Genomic DNA, 26,973 nt, shown 5'->3' with positions numbered 1-26,973 from the left:
AAGGTGCGGGGGAACATCATTTTTGGGCGGCAGGAGTGTCCAGGACAGCTTATCTGGGTGTTCAGAAGCACTTTGCTCATCACACCTTTGTGTTCTCTCCCCCTTCAACGCTGCCAGAGGATTTCAGAGTGTTTCACAAGCAACAGGAAAGTTTCTCCCGTGGAGATTAAACTGATAAAACAGCTCCATGACAATTGAAACCCATCTGAAGTGTGGGTATTTGATAACAGCTGGCTGGAAGACAACTGTATCTTAAATCTCAAATGATTCATGTAATGGAGAAAGGTCCAGGGGCTGCAGGCAGTTCAGAGCAGCTTCAGGTGAAAACTGCAGGGCTCCAGTAAACACAGATCTATCCAAAGAGAAGGAAAACATCTTGCTCTGATGATGCAAATCACATCCCTTTGAAACTCTGTTGTCAGTGCCCTTCAAACAGTGAGCAGGATCTGATGTCTACAGAAATAATCTGATTTATGCCAGCATTGCTGAGTGATACAAACCACTACTAAAGTCCTTTTCAGGCATCTTCATCTCCTTAGCACCTCTCTTCAAAGGGGTAGAAAGGGAAGTCTGGATGACTGGAACTGAATTTCTAAAATTCATCTTCAAAAAGAACAGATCTGTAGCACAGATCACGAGACTCAGTCATGACCTGACCTATTTTCTGTGTTCCTTATACCTGTTAAGACAAAAGTTTTATTAGCAGGGATCACAGTACACCTCAGCTGAGCAGGGGGGACATCCTTCTGTGGCTGTAGGTGAGAAAAATCAAATGAGCACTCTGTGATGCAGGGTCACTGTCAAACTCCCCAAATCCCCCCTTATTTCCAAGCTCTGCTGTTTCCATTTAGCTGGTTCTAATTAGCTCTGCCAGCTAAGGTGTTAATTTGCTTGTCTGGCCAGTCACAGCCACCTCTGCACACAAGAACAAACCCCAGACACACACAGAGGTTACAAACAGCACGGATTAAAAAGCAGGAAGAGCATTTTCCACATGGCTTTCATGTGTGACGGGTCTTGGTGCTGGAAGGAAATCACTGCACCGCTGGTTCCTGAGCGTGTCTGGTGCTTTCCCTGCATCCTTCGTGTTCCTCCTCTGCCTGGAGGCCTGGGGTGCAGCAGGACTGAGCAGCTGGGCTGCACAAAGGAGGTTCCAGCTCAGACTGGTGGCCTGGAAATCCATGAGGTTTTTGTTCAAACCCTAAAAGAATCAGCATTGAAAGGAAGTAAATGTAAAGTAGTAAGAATTTAGCCTGAAAGTGCAACTGAGGGAAATCTTTTTTACAGCACAGGGGGTTTGTCAGGCTCAGATCAGCAGCCAGAAATGGGAATTTTGAGTGAAAGCTCTCTGGGGATAAACTGCATGAGGTCAGCCAGACAAGAATACTTGAAATGCAAAACCACTCCCTGAGTGACCTGAAATACCTGTTCTGGGGTGGCACAGGAGCACAGCCCAGCAGGGGAGAATGACAGAAAACATCTCTGTCATCTCCAGGCACAAACATCATCGAGAAACTCCTCACATCCAACATATCGTCCCAGTTCTGCACATGCAAAATTCACTCTCTGATGTTTCCCTGTAATCTGAAGCAGGTTGTTTCCAAAGGGCTGAAAAGGAAAACTCACATTTTCCCTGGCTAAATAAAAGTTTGGAGGGGTTTCTGTAATTATTGGAATAGGGAGGTTGTGTGGTAAATATTTTCTCAGTACCCAACACCTCTCCAGGCCACTTACACATCATTTAAAATTGACAAAATTATTCTCTCAAGGCCACAGGGACGCAGTGGTGGTACAGAGCTCACAAATCGTGGCTGTGGGTCTGTGTAGGAGCTCAGCTTTGCCCATTTCAAACCTTTCTGTGTCATTATCTGTGTGAAAGCTGTCCTGACACACGGTCCCTGCCCTGTGGGGCAGCTGTGGGCACACAAATGGAGCAGCTGACACCCAAGCCTGGCTGTTGTAGGTGTTACAGACCATAATTTCCTTCCTTCTCAAAGGCACTGTACACATATCTGAGGCAGGGTAATTAATTTACCTTGTATCACCCTGCTGAGGAATTAGGGACCTTGTCTGCAATTACTTGACACCAAATGATGTTTCCACCACCTTTCCACTGCTTCTTTTCTCTTTTTCTTCTCTTTCTGTCTGTCTCTGCTTCTCCCCTTTGGGAATTCAAGCAGCACAGATATTGTCAAAGAATAAGAATTGCAGGTACAGGTAAAGGTGAGCTCAGAGGAGGCCACCAAATTGATTATAGGGCTGGAACTCCTCTGCTATGCGGAAAGGCTGAGAGAATTGGGATTGTTGAGCCTGGAAAAGAGATTTCAGGGTGCCCTAATTGTGGACTTGCAGTACCTGATGGGAGCCCTCAGGAAAGATGGAGAGGGACTATTCACAAAAGGCCTGGAGTGACAGGCCAAGGGGGAATGCCTCAAACCCGACAGACAGCAGGGTTAGATTGGACATTCATTAGAAATTTTACCCCGTGAGGGTGGTGAGGCTCCGGCACAGGCTGCCCAGAGAAGCTGGGAAGTGTCTGGAAGTGCTCAGGGATGGGGCTTGGAGCAACCTGACCTGGGGCAGTGAAAGGTGTCCCTGCACAAGATCAGCTTTAAGGTCCTTTCTAACCCGAACCATTCTGCGGTTCTGCGAGTCAACGATTCCTCGGCTTTTTTAACAGCCTTTTTTTTTTTTTTTTTCTCTCTCTCTCTCTCTTTTGGAACGCAACACCCATTTCCTACCCATTTCCTGCTGCTCGGCGGCCGGGAGAGCTCCCCGGATCCCCGCTCCCAGCGCATCCTTCCCGGGGACACCGCCACCTCCCCGGGACAGCGGCTGCCGAGGAGTCCCCGGGGGTGGCCGCGGGGACCCGACGCCACCAGCAGTGGCCGCTGGCCGGGCCGCACGTCATGAGCCAGCGCCGGTGGCCCTGAGCGCCTGGGGACATGTCCCCGCCCGGGGACCTGCGGCTCCGCCGCGTCCTGCTGCTCGGAGAGGGCAACTTCTCCTTCTCCGCGGCGCTGTGCGGGGCCCAGGGCACGCACGTGGTGGCCACTTGCTACGAGAGTGAGGAGGAGGCGGCCGGGAGAGGGGGAGCGGCGCGGAGCATCCGCCGGCTGCGGGACAGCGGTGGGTGCGCGCCGGGGACCGCGGGGACAGCCGGGGACAGACCGGGGAGAGACCGGGGGACAGCCGGGGACAGCCCGGGGACCACGGGGACAGCCGGGGACAGACCGGGGAGGGACCGGGGGACAGCCGGGGACACCCCGGGGACCACGGGGACAGCCGGGGACAGACCGGGGGACAGTCGAGGACAGCCCGGGGTAGGCACGGAGCTGCTGTGAGCCCTTTGCTGTCGCCCTCCTGGCATCGCTGTCGCCCCGTTGTCGTCCAGAGTGGCAGCACTGCCCCGCGGGTCCCCCTCCCGCTGCCGTGTCCCTTGGGAGCCCCTCGCCACTCCTATGCTCGGCTGTTTTCAGAAGTTTCTGCTGCCTTGAAAGAGAGCAAAGAACCACACAGGACTTCCTGGTGTGTGCCCAGTGCTCGAGGCAGCTCTCACCTACTTAAAAATTCCCTGGAGGATTTGCGTTCCCACCTTTCTTTAAAAATTTCCTCCCCGATAACCATCGGAGCGTTGTTTTGCTTTTGCTTTTGCTGTTGCAGGAGCCGAGGTTGTGTTTTCCGTGGACTGCACCAAGCTGAAGGAGCACTTTTTACCGGGAAAACGGGAATTTGATCGTATTTATTTCAATTTCCCTCACTGCGGGAGAAAAGCTGGGGTGGTGAAGAACAGGCAGCTCCTTGCACGCTTTTTCCATAGGTGAGTGAACCAGGAATAATTCTGTGTGAATTATCGGCCGTGGCACAGCTTTCCAGCTGCGTTCCAGGTGTTTTTCCCGGCACTGGGAGATCTGGAGGTGTGCTAACAGGAATTTTCTGGTTGCTTGGCTTCCCTTCCAGCTGCTCAGAAGTGCTGGCACAGGAGGGAGAAGTCCATGTGGCCCTTTGCAATGGCCAGGGAGGGACTCCTGCGGATCAGCCCAGGAGGGAGTGGCACAACAGCTGGCAAATCGTGGCTGTGGCGGCAGCAGCTGGGTTTGTCCTCAGCGACGTTCATCCTTTCAAAGCAGAGACCATCCGTGGATACAAATGCACAGGATACAGGTAACTAGTTAAAACTGAAATTCCCATGTTTGTGCTCTTAAAATGCCCCAGCACTAGAATATTCTTTTAGTGTCTTGTTGGCTGGAGAGGAACTGCTTTTAAATTTCCTTGAAATTTTCCTTGAAATTTTCTTTAAAATTTTTCTTAAAATAGCTGCAGTTCTTGTTCATCTCTAAGCAGAATAACCAAGATTAAAATGCAAGCTTCCTGCCAAAGCACCCTCTAAAAATAAGACTATCTGAGGATTTTAAAGGTCAAAAGCATCCGTTTCAGAAGGAATATCAATCTCAGCCTAAAGACAGGAGGACTGGGGGTTGGTGCTGGCAGGGACCTCTGGCCATCATCTGGTCAGAGGCACATTAAATATCAGAAATTGTCAGTGACTTCACCCTGGTTTTGTGTATTTTCAGGAGTCAGGATAAATCCTTCTGTGTAGAGGGTGCTTTGAACCACGTTTTCACGCGGGGCACAGCACCCCTGTGTTTCACACCCATGAGCTGCAAGACACAACTGGGGAGCCAAAAAGTTTCTTTTCAAGTGCCACAAGTCCTCGTGGATAAAATTAATAGGTGAGTTTTATAATTCATTTCTCTTTGGCAGTAGCAGCTCTCCTGCTCTCAGTGGGAATGGGGTCAGATAAATGGATATGGTGACTGGGAAATCCTTTTTTACCAGCAAATTGCAGTTAATTCTTGATTGTAACCTGCAGACAAACACCACTGCCCTGAAAATGTGAAAGGCTTGGCTTGGTCAGGTAATTCCTGGCTTAAGAATGTTTTGGGTAAATTGCTGCACTCAAATTGTGGCCACAGGAAGGAAATCACAGATGGTGTCTGTAATTGGCACTTTTATTTTTCACAGGGGTTTCCTCGAAGTGAATTCGAGTCATCCAGTAAGGACAATAAAGGAGAAGCTCAGTGCAGGGCTCAGCCAAGCTTTTCCGCTGCAGAACATCAGCTCCTGCCTTCCTCTGCTCCACCAAGGTCACCCCGATGATGTTTGCCACTCCAACATCTTCTGGATCACTCTGAGCCCAGAGGAGGCTCCAAGCACTGAGAAAACATCTCAGGGACTGGAAAACACAGATTTGTTTTCCCATTTTGGCCAGGACACAGATAAGAATATACAAGAAGGATGCTCAATTCCGAAGCAGTTTTATCTTAGGCCTTCCCTCCTGCCTCATGCTCAGGCAATAATAAAAAAAGGAGCTTTTTCTCCAGGGACACTTCAGGTTCTTTCCGGGCCAGTTTTCAGGAAATGTCGGATCACTCCCCACTCCATGCCTGTTTTCCATGAGATGCTCGTTGTGCTTGCAGTTGGCAGAGGCACAGAGAGCAGCTGTATCCAGATGTTGGTGGATAACATTAAAACCACCATGAATTCTCTTCACCAGGGCATTTCTGGCATCAAACCCAACATCAGCCTGCAGGAAGCGACAAGCTTTGGAACTGAGCTAAGTGACTTTGCTGCTTTTGAATGGCAGCTTGGTGAAATTCAGCATTTCCTCTGTGTGGGGACAGACCCAGACCCCTCAGGCTCCTGTGTGGGGGTTATCAGGACAGCTGCTGACGAATTAAAGAACCATGAGCTGGTTGTTGTCTCAGCCTCACTGAACCTGGACCTCTTGGCCATGCTGCTGTGTGGAGTATCCGACTGGAGAATGCTCTGGACATCGGACAAGCGCTTCCTCAGGCAGTTTCCTGAGGGAGAGTTGAGGCTTTTCAAGAGTTTTTCCCTCTACCCACCTTCCTACGTGCACGATGTCAGCTTCTGGGTTCCTGACGGGGAGGAGTTTGATGAGGTGGCTTTTCACACCCTTGCCAGGAGGGTGTCTGGTGAAATGGTGGTTTCCATCCAGTTGAGGGACGATTTCCAGCAGCCAGGGACAGGACGGAGGAGCCTCTGCTACAGGGTGACTTTCCAGTCCTGTGACAGGGCCTTGGGCTGCCGGGAGGCAGCGGAGATGCAGCTGCACTTTCGGGAGGAAATACAGCAACACCTGGCTGTGACCCTGAGGTAGAACATCTCCCGTGGTTTGCAGGGGCTGCAGCAGCTCCCGTGCCAGTTCCTGACCTGGAAAATGTCACCTGCATGTCGCTGGAGCTAACACTGTGTTACTGCAGTGCCTGTCACAAGGGCGGGGTGGACTTGGAGCACCTTGGAGCGTTTCAGTGTGGGAGCTCTGTTAATGAGGACTGAGCACTCTTCTGTTCTCTGTGTGTGTAATGAAACCGCGTTTTGTGGAGCCTTTCTTTTCTAGGGTCCTGTGAGGGTGGATTCGACCTCTTTACTAAAATTCCTGCTGCTGTCCACCCTGAGCCTCCCCTCCTGGCAGGGACTTGTGCAGAGCCAGAAGGGCCCCCTGAGCCTCCTTTTCTCCAGGCTGAGCCCCTTTCCAGCTCCCTCAGCTCCTCCTGGGGCTCCAAACCCTTCCCAGCTCTGTTCCCTTCCCTGGACACGCTCCAGCCCCTCCATGTCCTTCCCGTGCTGTCCTTTCTCCATCTCCTGAGTGCAGGGGGTACCAAATAAAGAACATTAAATGTGGCTGCGTTCCCCGTTCCCTCACATTCCTGCCCAACACTGGGCGGGGATGGACCCTGGCTCGGACTCGGTGTGCGGGGCAGGGACCCGGTGGGTGATGGACCCGGGTGTGCGGGACAGCGCTGTCCCTGTCCCATGTCCCTGTCCCATGTCCCTGTCCGTGTCGCTGTGGCGCTCCCGAAGGCAGCGCTCTGCCCTCACCCGTGATGGCGGCGGTGGCTTCAGCGGCGCTGCCGCAGCTGCTCGGTCCGGGCGGCGGCGGCCGGGGGGCCCTGGCTGCCCGTACCCGGCATGGCCGCCAAGGGGGCCCGGCAGCGGCCGCGGGCGGGCGGCGGGGACGCGGCGGGGCGGCGGCCTGAGGGCAGCGAGGAGCCGCGGAACGAGTGGGTGCCGCCGGGGCCGGAGCGGGGACCGCCGGGGCTACCGGGGCTATCGGGGCTACCGGGGCTATCGGGGCTACCGGGGCTATCGGGGCTACCGGGGCTACCGGGGCTATCGAGGTTACCGGGGCTGCCGGGCTTTACCCGGGCGGTCCGTGCGGTGGGGCCGGTGCTGCAGCATCCCCCTGCCCGCTCGCTTTGAGGATGCTGAGGCTGATGGTGTTTCCCTGGGAGGCTCAGGCATCCCCCCCGCCCTCACGCCACGCTCAGCCTTTCGCTCGCTGCCACCTTGTGAGCCTTGATCTTCCTGCTGCGTATTTGGATTTGATTTGATTTGATTTTTCCCCCCACCCCCCACTTTGGATTAGATCATCCGGGAGCAAAGCAGGGCACGTCTGGGCCCCTGAAGGATCAACAGCTTTCAAGTGTCTCATCTCGGCCAGGTTCTGTGCAGCTCTGCTGAGCAACATCTCGGATTGTGATGAGACCTTTAACTACTGGGAACCGGTGAGTGCCTTCCTGCCCTTGGGACTGGGAATTTGTACTTGGCCTGTGCAAATACCCATTTATTTAGGATCTTGTGCTCTCTGTTTCAATTTCCAGTCGGCTTGTGCAAATTCAGATTTATTTAGAAGCCTGTGCTGATGCCTCTGTTTCAATGAGAATTTTTTTGCGCTGGGATTCAGGGGCGGGGAGTGGAAAACTGTGTGCTGCCTGTTAATTTGTTTGTTTTTATTTGTTGTAGACACACTACCTCATTTATGGGAAAGGGTTTCAGACATGGGAGTACTCTCCAGCCTATGCCATCCGCTCCTACGCTTACCTGTGGCTCCATGCCTTGCCAGCCTGGTTCCATGCCAGGGTTCTGCAAACCAACAAGGTAAATCATGTGTGTGGAAGCTGCTTTTGTGAGGGGGAAATGTCCCTTTAGTGTGTGTGAAACAGCTGCCCTGTTTGGGGTTGAAATTGACTTCGTGATTATAAAACACTGGTTTGTTGACAAACATTGACCTCCCTGTAAGGATTTCCAAGGGTTTGTGGGTTTCCCCTGATACTTTACAAGCCCATTTTGTGTCTTGTGCCTCATTCAGACTCTGGCTGTGTCTGCTAGGTTCTCATCTTCTATTTCCTGCGATGCTTCCTGGCCTTCCTGAGCTGCATTTGTGAACTCTACTTCTACAAGTGAGTGTCAGAGTCTGTCTGCAGGGGATGTCTGGGAGCAGTGTGAGTGACACACGCAGTTACTGCCACAAGAAAAGGGCTTTGAGGCTCATGTGTAGATGAGAAAATACATGTTCTTGTGATAACTCAGTGAGATGTTGGTCAGAATGCCACAATTAGGACAAAATTGTACTCCCAGATCTGCCACCCACACCTCTACTCCAGCATTTTGTTGACTCCACTTGTTTCCTCACTGCTGGCAGCAAGCAGGGGTGGGAGTGTTGCAGACTGAGGAGAGTCTGGTGCTGTGTTTGCTTATCACAGTGAATTTGACTGGAACACATTGATTGCTGCTGTCTGTAATCTCTCTGCCAATGTTGTTTACATCCACTAAAATCAGTAGCCCTAACATGCAATTTTCTTGTCTAAACTGGATTTTTATTTTTACCTGCTGCCTCTCGATTCCTGATTTTCAAACCACTACCTTGCATGACTTTTTTGTTTGTCAGTACTCTGGCTTGAGGAGATGAACTGTGGCTTTTTTTTTGCATGATGGGGTTTGGTGAGGGGTGAGGATTGATGTGTGCACAACTGGGAGAAGCCAGGCCCCATCCAGAGTTTGGCACTGGTGTAAGTCAGGGTCTGAAATCCCACAGAGGCAGCAGCTGGGTGTTGGGAACCCCCCTCAGAGCAGCCCCTCCTCAGAGCTCTTAGGCTGCTCTGTGGATTGTTTGTGGTTCTGCATGCCTTGGGTGCTGCTGATTAGTGCCCTGAGGCTATTTTGTGGTACCTGTTTCTCTGCTGCTTCCCCAGGGCTGTGTGCAAGAAGTTTGGGCTGCACGTGAGCAGGCTGATGTTGGCTTTCCTGGTGCTCAGCACGGGGATGTTCTGTGCTTCTGCAGGTGAGTTGGCTTGGCATTGGCACTAACAGTGACCAAAGGCTGGTCCTGAGAGAAGAAAATTGCATCTCAGGGGTTCTCTTTTTTCTATTCTTATGACAGAATAAGCATTGATTCATATTTTGTTCTCTGTGTTACAATTTCCAGGCCTGTTTCTGTTGCCACCTCCTGTTTTTTAATATTGCCATGCCTTTTAAACAGGCTCTTGGCCTGCCTTCCTTGGACATCTTTTGTTCTAAGGAAGGAGGCTGATATTTTTGGCAGTTTGCCTCTGTGTGCTGTCCCCTCTGGCTGGTTGTACCTGTTTTCCCAGCCACTGTAAGACATGTGTGAAACACTTGCTGGGTGAAGTGTGGGGAGGCTGTGCTGACCTTTGTTCCCCTGGCATTGCAGCTTTCCTGCCCAGCAGTTTCTGCATGTACACCACGGTGATTGCCATGACGGGCTGGTACATGGACAGGACCTCGGTGGCAGTGCTGGGGGTGGCTGCTGGAGCCCTGCTGGGCTGGCCCTTCAGCGCAGCTCTGGGGTAAGGAGCACTTCCTTGCCCTTCCTCAGGTGGTTTTCACTTGGCTGGGGACAATGTCGGGGTGGAGGAGAAAACCAGCAGCCAGCTTAGTGCGGGGTCGTTGCTACAGGCTGCTTGGCTTTTGAACAGCTGAGGTTGGGAAGATTTCCTGGTGTTAATACGAGTAAAACCTGAGCTGGGTGATGAATCTGGAGTAGAAGCAGAGGCGAGTGAAGTGGAGGTTCTTTCTCTTGCTTTGAAGGGGCAGCAGAACCTGCAGTGGGGTTCTCAGTCTTCAGCTGTCAGCTGCTCTCTCTTTCAGGCTCCCTATTGCCTTTGACTTGTTGATCCTGAAGAAGAGGTGGAAAAGTTTCCTGAACTGGTGTGTGGTGTCCTTGATCCTGTTTTTGGTGAGTGCCTGCAATACCACAAAGAGGGAATGGATGGCAGTAGAAAGGATGAGTTCCTTTAGGAAAATCAGTTGGAGCACTTGAACACAAATCTGCTTTCCTGCAGGTGCCCTTGGTGGTGGTGGACAGCTATTACTATGGGAAGCTGGTGGTGGCACCTCTCAACATCGTTTTGTACAATGTCTTCACCCCCCACGGCCCTGATCTCTACGGTGAGTTTGGGATAAGAAGGCAGGGAGGGAGCCCGAGGTTCTCTGGCTGCCGTGCCCTTGACTGGCAGTGATTTTTCTGCCCCAAAGCAAAAGCAGCCTGCCAGCTCCAAAGGCTGCAGCAGCTGCTTCTGGACACGGGATGGCTCTGTCGAGCTGGCAGTGCACTGCCCGATTCCTCCACGCTGGGAGCTGTGCTGCTTTTGTTCACTTTCCACTTCTGTGGAACTGCCAGGAGATGTCTCACTGTTCTCAAGTGGCCTGTGTGTGTTTGTCAGCTTGAGTCTTGTTCCTGGCTGCTGTTCCTCACAGTCAGGCTGCAGAACTTTGGGAAAGTGAGGAATGGTGCAGAATCCATCCTTATTTCTGTCCTTTCCCTGCACTTCTAGAGCTGAACAGCAGGAAGTTAATTTCTATCAAGGCTTCAGAAGGGCTGGCAGAGACCACAGGATACCTGCAGCACCTCTGTGCTGAGGCCAGAGGAGCTGTTCCAGGAGGGATTCAGCAGTGGTGAGGAGCAGCAAGGCTTTCTCTGGCAGCTGGCCTTGCTGGTTGCACTGAGGGGCTGTTTTGGGTGGTGCTGAGTGGTGATTTGTCACTTGTGCTGTGGCACAGCAGGACAGCAGCGGCTCTTGGCCTCTGCAGGAAGGCTCTGAAGTGTGGAGCTGGGAGTTTGCTGTAAGTAAACTCCAGGCTCTGATAGGTTTTGGCAGAGGTCTGTGCCTGACCTTTTCCACACTGGTGCATGAGTTGTTTCCAGAAGCCTCCGGGGACCAATCCGTCCTGAAGAGTTTTATTCACAGTGACATTCACACAACATCCTCGGGCTAGTAAAAGAGCCTGCCTGCAATTGCTCTTTAATGCAGCGTGTCCAGGACAACGCTGTGTGTTTAGAGAGCTTCAAAACACTGGGGAAAAATAACACTACCAGGGGAGATGAAAGGCTGGCCAGTCCCTCTTGGCTTTGGAAGCTGGGATTTCCCAACGTTCACATGATGGGGACAGAGTCACCAACCCAGATCATCTCCAGTGTAAGCACCGCAGTATTTTGGAGACAAAGTTCAATTAATTTTTTTTTTTCTTCTGTCTTTAGCAATACACTCCCTCTACATAAATATTGTCTGTGCAATTAATATTTCCCTGGAGTGATTAGGTTTCTGCAGCCAAGGGAAAATAGCTTGAAATAGAATAGAAATGAGTGGTGTTTTTTTGGGGGTGTTTTTGTGTACTTATATTCTAAGAAGTCGTAATTTGTGGCCAAAGTTTTGTCCCACTTTGGGAAGCTTTATTCAGCTTGGGTGGAATGTGCTGGAGCTGTTCATGTGACACCTTTCTCTGTGGAGCCCTGCTTCTTGAGCAGAGTGAGAATAAATGAAATGCAGCTAGCAGACTGTTCATTGTAGCAGCACTGAATCAGAACGAGGGCTGTGACTCATGACCAAATTATTGCAGCTTAGTTACTGCTTGCCAGCTGCAGTTCCTGCACTCAGGCTTCAGCCCAGGGTGGGGCTCCTTGTCTTAAAACCTCTTCTACAGCTCCCCTGCTCTGGCCTGAGCTGCCCTCACCGTTCCTGTGGTCAAGGTGCAGCGTGGCTGAATGGGATTCACTCCCGAGGCCGAGTTCTGGAATTGCTCCCAGGGCCATTCCAGACCTCAGAGTTCAGAGCGTTTTCTCACTCAGGGTCTGACAGTGCTTCCAGCTGCTTTTCCCCATGGAACCACCACGCCAGGAGCTGCCTGGGTGTTCTTTTCCCACTGCTTTCACTGGTCTGTCTCCCACATCCCACACCTGCCCAGCTCTGGGACGTGGATCCTTGCAGGAAGCTCCATCTCCTCTCCTGCTCTGGAAGCACATTCCCATTAACCTGAGCATGGAGAGCTCTCCAGTGTCCCTCCCCTCTTCAAAGATGATGTTCTGGGCCAGGGCTTCTCTCATGCAGTGGGGTCATTCCTTTTTGAGGCTGAGTTCACCTTGAGCCCTGTGGATAACAGGAATAAAACCCCTTTTGCCCTGGAAGGCTTTGAGCCTGAATGCCTCTGAATGGCTGCGTCACAGTTAGCCAGCCTGCTGCTTTTTGCCTGCTGTGCACTGTTCTCTCCTCTTTTTTTCCCCCCTTTCTATTTTTTTTTTAGCCTTTCTCAGAGAAGAAAATCCCTCATTGGAGAAGGAGAGGAGGCTCCAGTGCTTTTTTTTTTTTTTACGGGCAATTCAGTCACACTGCAAAAAAATGTGAGCCAGCAGCCTTTTTATTGTTAAAGCTGTGCTTCAGAGCAGCTGATCTGTTTATTAGCAGAATTATCTGGGCTGCATTTGGATTGTGGAGGAGTTGTGTTTCATCAAGTGTCCTTCACTCCTGACCCCCAAGCTGCCAAATCAGAAACCAGAGAGGTGAATTCAGGGTGAATTCCCTTTGCTTTCCATCACAGCCAGAAAGGTGGCAGGATGGCCTCTGGAATTATCCTTTAAAGATTTAGAACTTATTGATATCATTGCAGTTTGCTTCCAGTGCTAATAACTCAGGGTTTCCTCCAGAAACCCAAGCTGCTTGGCCAAGCAGTGACTCCAGTGCCATGTTTGTGACATTCCCAGTGCAGCTTCTCCCCTTTTTTTTTTTAGCTGGAGGAGCTGCAGAGGTTTCGGGTTTTCCTTGCTGCTTTTCAGTTGTCTGATTAATTTCAACACGGACCCAGTTTAAGTGGCTCTGATTGCAGGAAATTGCTGTGGCATGTGACACATGTCACAACAGTGCAGTGATTAAAGCCCCCGCGTGTCATTTACTGGCTGATTGAGCTAATCACACTGAGAGAGTGGGAAATGTGTGGAGAGGAACTGGCACTCCTTATTGTTAAGGGCTTTAAGCATCCTGAATTAGGAGTCTAAATAAATGACAGTTGGACTGGAGTTTCTTTCAGTTTACATCCTCCAGAGCTTGCAGCCAGTTCCCAAGTGTGGAGGCAGAGCTGCCTCGCTCCTCTGTGTGAGAACAGGCTGAATTTGGGACATTTAAGGGTTAGGTTTTTACTTAAATATTTATTTTAAATGTTTATTTAAATAGTGCTGAGTCTAAGGAGGGACCAAAACCAGAATTTAGTGGCAGAGCCTTTTGTTGGGGTGAAGTGGGATTACAAACCCCTTTCCTTCTTAATCCTTTTTGGCACATTTTCTGTTCCTGCCAGCCCAGAGTGAACATCCTCACTCCAGAGTTTTATGACATTTGTGTGGTTTTGTGTTACTCCTCTGCAGTTAGAAAGAAAGAATGAATTTGGGGTGAAGTTTCCCAGTTTGACGAGTTTCCACCCCTGCTTCCTTGCTGTCCTTCTGAATGTAAGGGTGGGCTCTGTGTTACAGGATTCTGGGAGTGCTCTGGGATTCATGAGCAGAAGATGAAATACTGACTGGTTTTCACCCCCAGTGAAAAAATAAGGAGAAAAATCATTTCTGAGCAGGAAGACAATGAAGTTTCTTGGGTTGGTGTGAGTGTGAGAATCTCTGGTGGGCTGTGTCAGGCAAAGAAGGACCAAAGCTGCTGTTCCATCCATTCATGATTGTGTTTCAAACCTCTTTTTTCCTTTTTTTTTTTCCTCATCCTTTAGGTACAGAGCCCTGGTACTTCTATTTCATCAATGGCTTTCTGAATTTCAACGTGGTTTTTGTGCTGGCCCTGCTGGTGCTGCCTCTGACCTGTCTGATGGAGTGTTTGCTGCAGAAATTCCGTGGTGAGTGCAGGGCAGAGTGGGCCTGGAAGTGAAACTGGGAGCAGTGAAAGCCTTTGGAGCACCAGGAAAGTTCCTGGAGCTCATGAGAGTTCAGGTTTGTTCCTTGCCTCTACCTCAAGAGGAAAAATGTGTTCAAAAAAGCAATCCTGACAAGGTGTGGGGTTCCTAAGCTTCATTCTGATATTTAATGCGTCAGGAATGGCCCAGTCACTAATCCTAAAGGGGGAAGAAGCTGTTCCCATCTTGTCTGCAGCTGGGAATGGGTAAAAACCTTCTGGGATTGAAGCTGGACTGTTCTGGGCGCTGTGGATTTTTCAGCTGCCAGGACTGCCAGGCTCCCCGTGCTCTGGGAAGTGTCCCCGTGGGTGTGGATATACTGAGAGTTAAAAAAAAGAGGAACCAGAATATTCCCTACTTCTCACTGTGCTTTTTCCTGAATAAAATGACATCAGTTTGAGCACATGACACTTGTGACTCCAGAGGGGAAGTGTAAATTCTCCTCTGCTGTTCTCCTAAGGAAGATTCACCAAGGGTCAGCAGCAGCCTCCAGATTCATCAGTCCAGTCAGTGCTTTGCTTTCTCTGTTTTTTGTTTTTTTTTACTGAATACAACAATTTGTAACACAATCCTCGATGAAAATGTATGTTAAGGGCTGTTTGCTTATATCTGTTCCTTGGCTGTGAGTGACAAACACTCAGAAAGCAGCAAAAGCTCTGTAGGAGCTCCTGTAAATGCAAAATTTCCTGCTGTTCACTTGGTGTTCTTGTAGTTAACAGCAGGATCGGCTCTGCCAAGAGCTTTGTTCTTATTGTCTGTGAAATGCCGTTGGCTTAATTGCTTAACTCTGCTGTTGGGAGTAGCAAGGGGGTAGGAAAGGGACTGAAAATTGTCAGGCAGCATAGAACTCTCCTCAGTGTGACTGAAATTCAGGGTAATTGTTGTTATTTTTGAATCAGTTATTTCCTCTGTTAAGCAGAAGGCGCCTGAGAGACCTCTCCTGGTGTTATTTTTGTAATGAGGCGATGAAGGTTGGGCAAACTTGAGGCTCTAAACAACCATTTGGGAGGGGAAGGGGAGATCCTGAGGAGGCTCTTCCTGATCTCTGTGTGTACAGTGCCCAGCAGGGAACCCAGCACTCCTGTCAGGCATGGCAGTTCTGGATGGGTTTTGTGTCTTCCTGGATCCAGTAACACTTATTTCCTGCTTTTGGGCTGTTGGAATGGTCAGTATTGTAGGAATCTGGAAAAATCCTCTGTGGAAAATGCCCTGCTGGCTGTTTGGGTGTGTTACCTGGGTTTTAGCAGCAGGGGTGCTCAGAACAGGGCGTGTTTGGGTCTCCCAAGTGGGCTTTGGGTGTGAGGGAGGATTGTGCAAGAGAAGGAATTCTTGCATTGCTCCTTTGCTGAGGTTTTGTTTCTTCCAGTTCAGAATCTGGGCCGTCCCTACTGGCTGACCCTGGCTCCCATGTACATCTGGATCCTGATTTTCTTCAGCCAGCCCCACAAGGAAGAGAGATTTCTCTTCCCCATCTATCCCCTCATCTGTCTCTCTGGTGCTGTGGCTCTCTCTGCTCTTCAGGTAAATTCTAGTTTTTAATAAATAGCTGAGAATATTTCCCAGCCATTATTTCAGGACAACTTTGGGTTGTTCTCCAATCCCAAGTGGGAATTCCTGCAGTTGTGGTGCTGCAATGCCAACACCACACAAAATCCAAGGGATTCCATGAGGGTTCAGTAACCTGCTGGTGGAATTGTGCCTCCTTGGCTGCTCAGCTTTAAGGGCAGGAATGTGAGTGTGTAGGAAGTGCATTTTGATGTGTTTTATCAGGAATCCCTCACTGGGTTGAGAAAAGGCAAAGGGATCTTGTTTAAATGTTGGGAATGAACATTTGGAAGAGCCAAAATCTGGATATTTAGTAAACATCACTTGAACCACTTCACAGAGCAAAGCACTAATACAGACTGATATAAACCTTCCCAAAGCTCAGAATTATTCATCTCCTGCTGTTAAAAAGAATCAGGAATGCAGCCAGAAGTCCAATTCCAGCTGTTTGGCCTCATCCTGCTGTTCCTCCTCTGTCCTGCCCTGCTGGAATTCCTACCCACCTCAGTCCCTCATCCTTCCCATGCTCAGATGCTGGATCCAGCTCTGGAATGTCACCACTTTTATGGCTCTGAATGAGAATTCCTCTGTGCTCTCAGAGCAATGTTAATTGGTTCTTATTTTAAATACGGCTTTAGGAAAGTTTCGTGTACATTTCTTGCATATTTTTACCACTGTTTGATGACATTTTGCTCAGTATGGAGCATCCAGCTGGGAATCTGGAACTGGCTGCCCAGCAGCAGGACAAGCTTGTCACTCACTCTCCCCCTCCAAACCACGTGGATTTGGCTGTTAAGAGAAAAATGCAAACAGGACAAAAGAAACAGAAACCAGCTGAGGGCAGGGAGTGAATTACCACTCCTGCAGGCCAGCAGGGAGGGAGCAAGCCAGGGACTGGATGTGTTTCCTCCTGGCTATTCCCAGAAAGGCTTTTTAATTGGAAAAAAAAATAAAAAAATAAACCCTAAAGGGCTCTTTTTAATCAATTTTTCTTTTGTCAGTTTTTCTTCTCTCAGGTTTTCTTTTATGAGTTTCAGAGTGACCTGTATTTAAAGCTGGATGCAGAGTGTGCTCTGTTCTTTTATCCACTTCAAAGCTGTGGTTTGTGCAGGCAGGGTAAACAACCAGAGGTCACTCTGGAAATCTGGGTCATGGAGCTTGTGTTAGGCAGGAATTCAGGAAAATCAGGTGAGTCTGTGCAGGGAACTTCTGCAGAGCTGTCTGGAAGGGACACTTGCCCCTGGTTCACCTGGGAACAACCTAGCTGAAAACTTCTTGAAATACCACTTATTGGTATTGAAATTATCACTTAAATATGACTAAACCCTGTGAGTTTCTGTGCATTTTTATGGCTCTAAATTAAAAAAAGCCCAAAGATCTGGTGGGGGATGTGCTGTTGTTAGGCTTTTATGAAAAAATGAGAATTTTGCTGAACAGATCAGAGTTGAAGTAACTTCATATTGTCTCTTTTTTTTTTTAATCTCTTCCCTGAGAAATGTTACCACTTCATCTTCCAGCGCTACCGTCTGGAACACTACACAGTGTCCTCCAACTGGCTGGCCCTGGGGACTGTCTTCCTCTTTGGCCTTTTGTCACTCTCACGCTCTGTTGCCTTATTCAAAGGTTGGTATTTCAGATTTGCCCTCTGCTCTCCTGGCTCTTGGGCTCAGGGCCTGCAAAAGGTTGTGCTGCTTTGCCTGTAGAAATCAGGAACCTCGAGAAGTTTGGGTGTTGTTTCTGCTGGGGAAGGGATGAGTTCATTAATTAATTAGTAGTTAATACATTTGTCCATATATGTGTGTGAATGGATCACCAGAATTGCATCACTTCAAAATCCTCTTCACTGATCTAAAACCTGACTGGTGTTAAAGCAGATGCTTCAGTTTTGAAATGGATAATCCCACTTGGAAAAGCATTTTCCTGTGTAAAACATGAACTAGGTGCACGAGATGGATTGGACATTCCTGGAATCAGAGCCTTCCCACCTCACCAGTGTTTTTTGTTGGGGTTTTAGTGGCCATTGACTGCCAGGACAGGGGAATGTGAATAAAATTATTAGAAAGAGGAGAAACTTTGAATCAGCCACTTCTTAGCACAGACCAGTTCATTTATTCAGTGAGTTACCAGTTAAAAAATTATGCATGAAGCCGTTTTTGCAGGCTTTAATGAAATACCCCTCTTACTTTAATTGTGATTTCCTGCCTTCCACAGGTTACCACGGGCCCCTGGACCTGTACCCGGAATTCCACAGGATTGCCACTGACCCCAGCATCCACACGGTGCCAGAGGGGAGGCCAGTCCATGTCTGTGTGGGGAAGGAGTGGCACAGGTTCCCCAGCAGCTTCCTGCTGCCAGACAAGTGAGTGCTTCCATGGAAAAGGTGGATAACGAGGGGCACAGTAATGCACGTGGGGACCCTGGCTCTGTGTTGTCACCAGCAGAGTGTTAAAATACCCAGATAAAGGATTTGGGAGGTTTTTGGTTGGCCACAAGTTCCTGGCAATGTGTGGTGTGCCTGTGCCCACCCTGGGATCGATGTCCTTGGTTCTGGTTTTGGTGCTGTGCACACAAAATGTTCTCCCTGTTCCCTGCAGCTGGCAGCTCCAGTTTATCCTGTCAGAATTCCGGGGCCAGCTGCCCAAACCCTTTGCCAAGGGGCCCATGGCCACCAGGATCATTCCCACGGACATGAACGACCAGAACAAGGAGGAGCCATCTCGATACGTAAGGATTTATTCCTGGTTCCTTTCCCTGAGCTCGCTGGATAATTTAAATTAATGCAATGCCTCTGAGTGGATCTCCCCATTTCTGTTTCCTGGGGAGTTCCAAACCAAAAATGGTCCCTCTGCAGCACTTGGAAATCTCCCCAGTCTCGTGAGTGGCTTCTGTTTGCCTTTCATCTGCCAGCTTGAAGACATAATGATAATAAAAGAAGCAGCAGAAGTAAGAACTCCTAATTATTGCAGTTTGGGGTTTAGTGTAGTGTGTTCATGTGGTCACAGGAATGAGTAATTTGAAGTCCCCCACAGAAAATATTTGTCACTGAGCAGGAACTGAATTTATTTCTTTTTAAATATAAAACTATTTATCATATTTTCAACTGAGGAGGAGGAACTTAATTTGGAAGTTAATTGCATTAGTGGGAATCTGCTAAGATAATGTATATTGGTATTACTGATTTATTTCCTGGTTGAACTGAACAAAACCAGTGCACAAACAGGAATGTTTTAGAACTATTGCTAGCTAGCATGTTTAAAAATTACTAACAGGTTAAATCTTGGCAGTCTTCTGGGTTAAAACTCCTATTTTGAGACTTATTATGCAGTTACTGGAAATGGGAAGGAGGCGTGTTCCCACCTGAGAGGAGCTGTCTGCTGCAGTGCATTTAATTTATGAAATCTTTAACTGGGGCTTATTTTTAGCACAGACAGCTGGCTGCTACACAGCCTGTGACTAACAGAGCAAAACACACTTTTGTTTCATGCTTGTTCCTTAATGTCACCCTACAACTTTGTTATTTCTCCTGCAAGCTCAAGGGCTTAGGACTTCAGGAATTAAACAGGGGGTTAAAACTCCAACTTTTGACCTGCTAATTGCACCAAGAGATCAAGATCTTTCCTCAGATTTAGTGAGTACAAGCACACTCAGATTTTAAAAAAAACCCAAACAAACAGAAGGATAATTATCAAGAACTGGACAGGGACTATGAGAGGGGATAAATCTAAATTTAAAGGGGAGAAAACAAATGGTTCAGGAGGATTATCTGAGCCATGGATAAAACCAACTCATGGCGTAGATCTCAGTGTTTCAGGTGTGTCTATTACTGCTCTGCTTGGAGATGGAAGAGGGAAGCTCCGTGTTCCTGTTGCTATGAGACACTGGGGAAAGAGTGATTTGATCTTCTTTTGCAGTCTCTCTTTCCTTAATCACATTGAGCAGCACTTACCTTGCACTTGCCCGGCTGGGGAGGTGCATTTGGCTCTGAAAGTGCTAAGGAAGAGATAAGGAATATTATTTCTTACCAAGATAGATCCAAGCAGGACCAGCAGATGAGGCCTGGAAGCTGTTAGCAGCAGCTGCCTTCAGGGGAAGGGCTTTTTGAGCACTTTCTCTTCACTTCTCACACCGTGCAGACCCCATGGCAGCAGCAGATGTGCCCTTAGCTCCAGCCCTGTGCTGTTCCCACTCCTGTCAGTCAGGATGGGATCAATTTAGCTCTCCTCCACTTGGCAGAGCAGTGGCATCAAATAAAGAAAGAGTGGGAGGAGGAAAAGGAAAGGGGAGCAGAAGAGGAGAGGATGTAATTTAGAAATCCCTCACAAGACTCGTTCCTTTCTTTCATTTCAAGGCCTGTGCATCCAAGTCTTGTGTAAATCCCCAAATCAATGCAGAGGTGCCACGTTGGCCCTCAGAGCAGGAGAATTATTATCCCTGGCTTCACTAACTTGTGAGAATACAGGGGAAACATGGCTTGCACCTGGAATTTGAAGTCCCAGCCCTTTTAGGGCAGCATTTAGGATGAGACAAGTGAGATCCTTGAGGCAGCAAATTGTCTTTCTCTGAATGATTCTACATCACACCCAGACAAACTTGGTTAGTGGTTTGGGAGTCCTTCTGCTAATGAGCCAGAACCTCTCCCAGGGCCTGGAATGTTCCTCTCACACAGAGCAAGAAGCGGATTCAGCATCCTCAGCTGCGTTTCCTGTGGTGTAATTTCATTTGCCACTCAGTTGTGATGCCACAGAGCCATCTGCTATCCACCTCATTAAATTGTTTCCAGCCCTAAATTGTTACATTAAGTCCCAAAGGTGCTTCAGAAAAGGGATCTCGAGCATGGCCAAGGAAGTTGGCAGTAAAATTCTGTGGGAGAGTAACTGAAATCCCTCAAGGAAGAGTTTGAGGGAGTAAGATGGGATAAGGATTCCCAGCAGGAAGGAGGAGGTTTCACAATGTGCTGTCCTGGATTCCCCCACAAAGGTTGTGCTTGAAAACATTCAGATCACATTACCTGTGTCCTGCACGAAGCATTCACCTCCTGCTAGAGGGGAGCAGCACCCTCTTTGCACTGCTGTGGAGGGACACAACCAAAACCACGAGGAATAAACCCCAGCAATGTCTCTTCCTGCAGATTGACATCTCCAAGTGCCACTACCTGGTGGACTTGGACACAGCAACGGAGAGCCCGAGGGAGCCCAGGTACTCCTCCAACAGAGAAGAGTGGCTGACCATTGCCTACAAGCCATTCCTTGATGTTTCCAGGTAGGATTTGCACTTTGCAGAGGGAGGGATGGGGCTGGCTGTGATTTCTGTTTGCAGAAGTGGACAGGGAGGAGAGATCCGTGGGCCAATGCCAGCTTGAAATCCAGCAAAGTGGAGCCTTTGTCAAACTCCTGCTTGCAAAATTTATGACCCAAGTTGCTTTAGAGAGTGAAACTCTGTAAGGAGTATTTTTATAAAGAAATAAACAAATTCTTTATAAAGCTCCCTGCTGAAGCAATGGTTTCTGGGGTTGTTTTCCAAAGAAATGAGGTGGATGTCACCTCCTCCCAGGAGTCTTTTCACTCTTTTTTTTTTGTCCCAGCCAAATTCAAGACAGGTATAAATCATCAGAGGGGATGAGCTCTGAAGAATTCTGTGAAAGCTGGCAGAGAGAGGAGGCAGTCAGCAGGGCCAGGCCTTTATTAGGCACCAGAAAATCCATGGAAGAGATCCCTGCTGGAATCTCCTGCTGTGTTTGTGCTGCCCACTGAGCACCTTGCTGCTGTGTCTGGCCAGGAATCTCTGTGGGAAGCAGAGATTGGGATTTGCTCTGTCAGGGAGTGGGACTGGGGCTGTCAGACCGGGAATGTTGTTCCCAACATTGCTGCAAACCCAGGAACCCTCAGCTGCACAGGGGATCTGGTTTAGTCCTTCAGAGCTCTGGTCATGAAGGCGTCACCCCAGGACAGAGGGTGGAAAAACCTCTGTGAAAAGCTAAGCCAGAGCCCTCCTGTTTTCCAATTGCTTCCTGGGCCCTGCAGGGAGAGGGGCTGGGAAGAGCAGGGGGAAGGAGTGGTAAGGTTTGAGCAGCTCCCAGGACAGCTCTGATGTTCCCAGCTTCCTTGGTAAAGTCCTCCCTGAACTGCATTTTCCAGGAGAACCTGCTGCTACATTTGGGCAGGGGGAAGGAGGTGGCCAATGAGTTTTATTAATGAGGCATCACAGGCACCCTTTGTGCAGAGGATTTGCCCTTAAATGTGCATTTCTGCTTTAAAGCCACATTTGTGGGCTCTCAGAGCTGCTTTATCTTTGGAGCTGAGTGGAGGTTTCGGGTTTGCAGCTCAGTGGTGGCAGAGCAAGGGGTAAAAAAACAGCCCCAAACCCATTGAGCACCTCCCCAGCTCTTGTTGTGTGAAAATAAATGAAATTAAATGGAATAAATGAAATAAATGGAATAAATGACCCCAGCAGCTCAGTTCAGTCCTGCTGCACTGGAGGCTTCTGGGGCTCGCTGCGAGTCTCCCATTGACGTCAGCAAGTGCAAATGTAAATCTCAGCTGGCTCTGATAAATGGTGCTGCTAATTGAATTAGAGAGCACTCCAAGCCACCAGCTAATTATGCTCCTCAGGAAGCTGCTTTGCCAAGGTCCATTTAATTCTATATTGGCTGAGCGCTCCGAATCTGGCACAGAAAAGGGGAAATATATCACAGCTCCCCTCTGAGGAGCACATATTTTTCAGCTCTTTAGGGCTGAGCTGTCTGCTTGCTCCAAACACTTGGGTTTTCCATCAAAAAATAATAAAATTCTCAGTGCAAAATTAATGATTGGGTCACCTTGTTGGAGCATAACGTTACCCTGGTTTGATAAGAGGCTGTCTTGTTCCCTTCAATGGGGTTTTCCTCTAGTTGTTTTCCATATTTTTGTTTGTAAAGTAGCTGAGTTACTCCTGAAATGTGTGTGTTGGTAGAGAATTTAACTCCCAGAGGAAGTGCAAACGTCAAAAGGTTTTCAGAGAGCTTTGATCATGAGCTTTGTGTGGCTGGGAGGCTCTGGGACCTGCCCAGGTGGGACTGGGACCTGCCCAGGTGGGACTGGGACCTGCCCCTGTGGCAGAGCTCAGCTTCCTCCTGCCATTCCCTGCTCTTCTCCCTTCTCCTGCCTCTCTCTGTGCTCTGCTGTCACCAAACTCGGGGTACCAAACGCAGTTTGGGAGGGATCTCTCAGCACTGCAGGTATCCCAAGTGCTGCCATTCCATGTTAGTCTGGGAATTTGGGAAGTGGGGGTTGGAACATCTTCAACGGCTTCCTCTGGCACTACTGGAACAGTTTTTGAGTTGTTTTCCCTGAAATTCGGGCAGAAACAGCCTTAGCTCCATGGATCATGTGGTTCCAGCTCTGGAAAGTGGGAGCTGCTCTGTCCTGCAGCAGTGGCTCCTTCAGAACCCAAAAAAGCCTGGAGAAACAACCCCCTGCTCTCCCAGCTTGGAGCGAGCGTGGCCTCGCTCCTGCTGCTGGGAGCCGAGTGCTGATTAAGGCTCCGCACACTCCGTCTCTGGGGGACAAATTTAGCAGCAAATGCAAATAGAACATTAAATATATTCCTTGTCATCTGTCACCCAGCCCCTTCCATGTGCCATCTGCTGTCTGAGGTGGCTGAGCTGACAGAGGGGTGACAGGAGGTGAAGGCTCCCTCTCTCTCTGAGCTGGGAGGGAGCAGGAGCTGCCTGATCCCAGCTGAGCCCGGGCTGTGCAGGAGCCTCGGGAGCCTCTGGGGAGATGCAGCTCCCACTGGCAGTTCCTGCCTTTGTTTTCCAGCTACGTTTTTGAAAGATCTCCAGTGCAGGCAAACAAAACACAATTGGTCTTTCTGCTGAAAAAAAAAAATCAATTTGCTTGAACTGGATGTCCAGAGCAGCAGAGGTGGGAGCTGAAGTGACCAGCGTGTGCCATCCCTGACCACTCAGCAGCCCGAATCTGAGTGCTGCTGCTGCTGCTTTTCCAAGCTTTCTGGGACTGGGGTTACACTTGTGGCTGGCAAGGCTTGATATTTTCCCATCCAGTTGATTTTAAAGACATGAAGCAAAACTCTGAATGAGTTGCTCAAATTTTTGAAGCTTCACCAAGCTCAGAGCTGCTGCTGGAGGATGTTTTATTTGTCCACTTCACACTGAAGCCTGGACTGTACTATCAGTGAGAGAATTCCTTCATTTAGAGAGCTCAGCTCCAGCAATTAGCAACCCAATCAAAGGTGCTAATTTCACCCAGACATCATTAAGCCCTCGGTGCTCCACTGGTCCAGTTTCTGCAAGGCTGTGAGATGCCAGCTCCCAGCACTGGCAGGGCACGGGGTGAGTGTGGGTTTTAGGGCTGCCCAGCCCTGTGTAATTCAATATTTCCACTGCAGATCGGCTCCAGAGCCAAACTTCAAAATGCCAGTGCCCGTCAAAGCTGCTTTTTGTGTCTCAGAGGGGCGTGGGGGGAAAGGCAGCCGGAAAGATGGGATGGAAAGAAGGAGATTCCAGGAGGGAAATGCAGCCTTTCACCTTCCCAGTGTCCTGGAGGCCAGGGCTGTGTGGCCCCCAAGATCCCCTGCTTGCTGGGACTGAGCGATTAAAGTTTCTTTCAATAATCACAATTTCAATAATTCCCTGCCCTCTCTCCCCCTCAGTCCTGCTGGGAAGGGCTGGTGGGCTGGCACCAGCGAGGAGAGAATTGGGCACTCAATTCAATCAACTCACTCAAGGGAGATTTGCTTTTCCTTTCTGCTTTTCCAGGTCCTCGCGGCTGCTGCGGGCGTTCTACATCCCCCTGCTCTCGGAGCAGCACACGCGCTACGCCAACTACACCATCCTGAAATCCCGCAGGAGGCAGGCCAGGAAAAAAATGGGAGGCTAGGAACACACCTGGGCCGGCAAAAAGCTCCACCCAAAGCATCTGCTGGCGCTCTTGGACAGCTGCCTGAGCCACGTTCAGCTCCCTGTGTGAAGGATGGTGCTGGGAGGATTCCCTGAAGAGCTCTGGCAGCCTCTGCTCCTCTGCCTCGAGCCATTGGAAAATCCAGCAGCCATCTATGGATGCTGTGTTATCCCTGCTGTTCCCTGTGCTCTTCTCTCTGACGCCAGAGGAGAGAAAAATGGAAAATAAAACGGGGGGTGGCACCTCAAGGTTCTGCTCCAGGCTGGGAAAATCCAGCTCAAATTCTCAATGTGTCTCCCCCACCCACCCCTCCACTGTCCTCACCTGCTCAAGTTCTGCTGTCTTTCACCCAGGGAATTTTTTTTCAGGTAACAAAGCTTCGGAATTTTCTTTTTCCAAGGGGAAAAGGAGGAAAATCACCTGGCTGACAATGAACTGGAATGCACTGAGTCTCAAGGAATGAAACATCTTGCAGAGGAACAGCCAAAGCTGCTCTGTCCAGGAGACATTTCCAGGGCTAAACCTGTGCTTTTGGGGAGAAAAAACCAAACTGAGACAATTATGTGTTTAATGGGATCAGAGTGTTTGTGTTGTCTGTGAAGCCAAGTGTTTGTTTGCTATTTATAATGATTTTTTTCAAGATCATTGGAATTCTGGACTTCAGCATCTTAAAAATTCTGGAATCATCCAGAGAGGAGAAGGATGAATCCATTTTTCTTTTTGCAGTTCTGTTTCCCAGAATAGCCAGGATGTGTTACGTGGGTCCAACATGCCTCAGAGCAGCGCTGTGCTTGTGCTATCTCCATTTTTAAATGTGCAGCATCACCAGCTGGATGGAGGGAGCTGTTCTCACTCACATCCCTGGAGTTCTGTGGGGATATGGGGTGGAGGGGAAGTTCTGCACCTGCTCCATGGTGTGACTGTGCCTGGGTTGGTCTGAGCAGGGGGATCAGGGAGCAGATTTGGATGTTTGGGATCCAGGAAAGCTCTGGGGGTCCAGGTGGTGGGTGCAGGTCTCAGCAGGATGGGAAGGCTGTGATCCAACCTGACCCTGCTGGGACAGAGCAGGAGGAGCTGGATGAGCAGCAGGGCTGGGCTGAACTGTAGGACCAACCTCAGAAACACAGGAGGAGTTTCTGAATCCCAGCGTTGCATTAAGGAGGTTTTTAATGCTTGTGCTAGAGCCCTGCTGGAGCCTGGATGGTCACACCATGGAGAATCCCATTGCTCCCCATTCCCTGGAGCAGCAGATGGAAGCTGAGGCTCTAAATTCAGATTTAAAGTGGTGTCTGAGTCGTGCCATCCTTAGGGAAACGCAAGCCTCACCTTCCCAAGCGTCAGCTGTGGAGCTCTGAGGTTTTCAAGGCACGGGAGGGGAGGGCAGAGCTGACAGCAGGGTTCTGTGTCTGTGTTCATCTCCCCCTCCCTCCCTCCCTGCAGCCAGCTCTGTCCGCAGTAAAGCTCACACAGGGCTGTGGTGCTGCTAAATCCAAACCAAAACTCTTGCCCTGCTTGCTGCCTCTTCCCTTGATCAAATAAAGCACCAGGTGCAGCTGGAGCAGCGCCTGCAGCGCCTCTGTGAGTGTCCCCTGTCCCAGCCCTGGCCTCGTGTGTGTGTGAGCACAGTGCAGTAAACACCCATTGGAAACCACTCTGGCTGCTCCACCTTTCTTCCCACTTGGGTTCCTGTTCTGGAGCGCTGCTTGGGAGCTGATGACTTGGCAATAATCAGGAGTTATCGATGTTTTCCAGAGGGATCCAGCAGGTGTTTGTTCCTGGGAATAAACACAGGTGCAGCGCTGTCCCTCAGTGTCCTGCAGCTCCGTGGATTCTGCCGGGGAGGCGAATGCCTGGGGGAGTGTTAAACATGATACATGACACATGAAACCGGCTGCAAACGCCTTTTCACACAGAGGTTGGAGCTTCTCTGTGTCCCACGCGGCTCCTGTGGTGTCCCACAGTGGCGTTGGCGTAACCCTTGTCCAGCCTGGAGCGAGTACAGAGGAATTCTGTGTTGAAACGAGCTGGTTGGAAAGGCTCTGAGTGAGCAGCAGGGTGGGGAGCTGCTCCCTGAAATTATCCAGCCTCAGAACAGCCTGTCCAGGTGCTGCCCAGCCCTGTTCTCTCCCTTGCACAAAGACCAGGCTGTTTGGACCTTTCCTGTTTTGCATCCTCCCCTCGGCGCTGCCCAGGGAGGCTCCAACACTTTGAGTCAGCAAGGAGCAGCTCCAGGGCCTCTGGATGTGGGGTTGGTGGTGGGTTCACACTGCCAGGTCGGGTTTGGGACCTGCCCCGTGGTCAAGGCATGGCAGAGTTGTGGTTTCACCTCGGTTTTGGGCGCAGGTGGTGTTTCCACGTCCCTGGATGCAGCAGGTGCAGCCCTTCCCTGCCTCACAGAGAGTGCCTGGGGCTCCAGCTGTGACAATCCAGAGGTTCAGGAGTGCAATTCCCAGGCTCTGGGGCTCCTTCCCTTCACAGCTTCCTG

General features: G+C 49.8%; 1 protein-coding gene across 3 annotated transcripts; it reads left to right on the top strand.

The window, feature by feature from the left end:
• Positions 1-99: 99 nt before the first annotated feature.
• Positions 100-26,140, top strand: LOC102114628 (ALG9 alpha-1,2-mannosyltransferase). 3 transcript variants are annotated; one of them, XM_088066729.1, is made up of 18 exons: positions 100-3,129; positions 3,664-3,820; positions 3,961-4,164; positions 4,575-4,733; positions 7,454-7,592; positions 7,831-7,965; positions 8,197-8,267; positions 9,060-9,148; positions 9,539-9,674; positions 9,976-10,063; positions 10,170-10,275; positions 13,867-13,989; positions 15,413-15,567; positions 17,085-17,214; positions 17,803-17,950; positions 18,186-18,315; positions 20,720-20,850; positions 24,347-26,140. In XM_088066729.1, the coding sequence occupies exons 1-18, from the start codon at positions 2,946-2,948 to the stop codon at positions 24,465-24,467; spliced, it is 2,406 nt and encodes an 801-aa protein (XP_087922855.1). In that variant the 5' UTR covers positions 100-2,945; the 3' UTR covers positions 24,468-26,140. The 3 variants fall into 3 exon arrangements, with proteins under 3 accessions (XP_087922855.1, XP_005531172.2, XP_005531171.3); XM_005531114.3 differs by lacking the exons at positions 100-3,129; positions 3,664-3,820; positions 3,961-4,164; positions 4,575-4,733 and adding an exon at positions 6,986-7,088; XM_005531115.3 differs by lacking the exons at positions 7,454-7,592; positions 7,831-7,965; positions 8,197-8,267; ... (9 more) ...; positions 20,720-20,850; positions 24,347-26,140 and adding an exon at positions 5,026-6,708.
• The last annotated feature ends 833 nt before the right edge of the window (positions 26,141-26,973 follow it).

This window comes from Pseudopodoces humilis, chromosome 25, assembly GCF_049639895.1.
Source record: "Pseudopodoces humilis isolate 2021_Gansu_Grassland_sample_001 chromosome 25, ASM4963989v1, whole genome shotgun sequence".
NCBI classification, from domain to species: Eukaryota; Metazoa; Chordata; class Aves; order Passeriformes; family Paridae; genus Pseudopodoces; species Pseudopodoces humilis.
The sequence above is the reverse complement of the archived record's forward strand: the minus strand, read 5'-3'. Positions and strand labels throughout refer to the sequence as shown.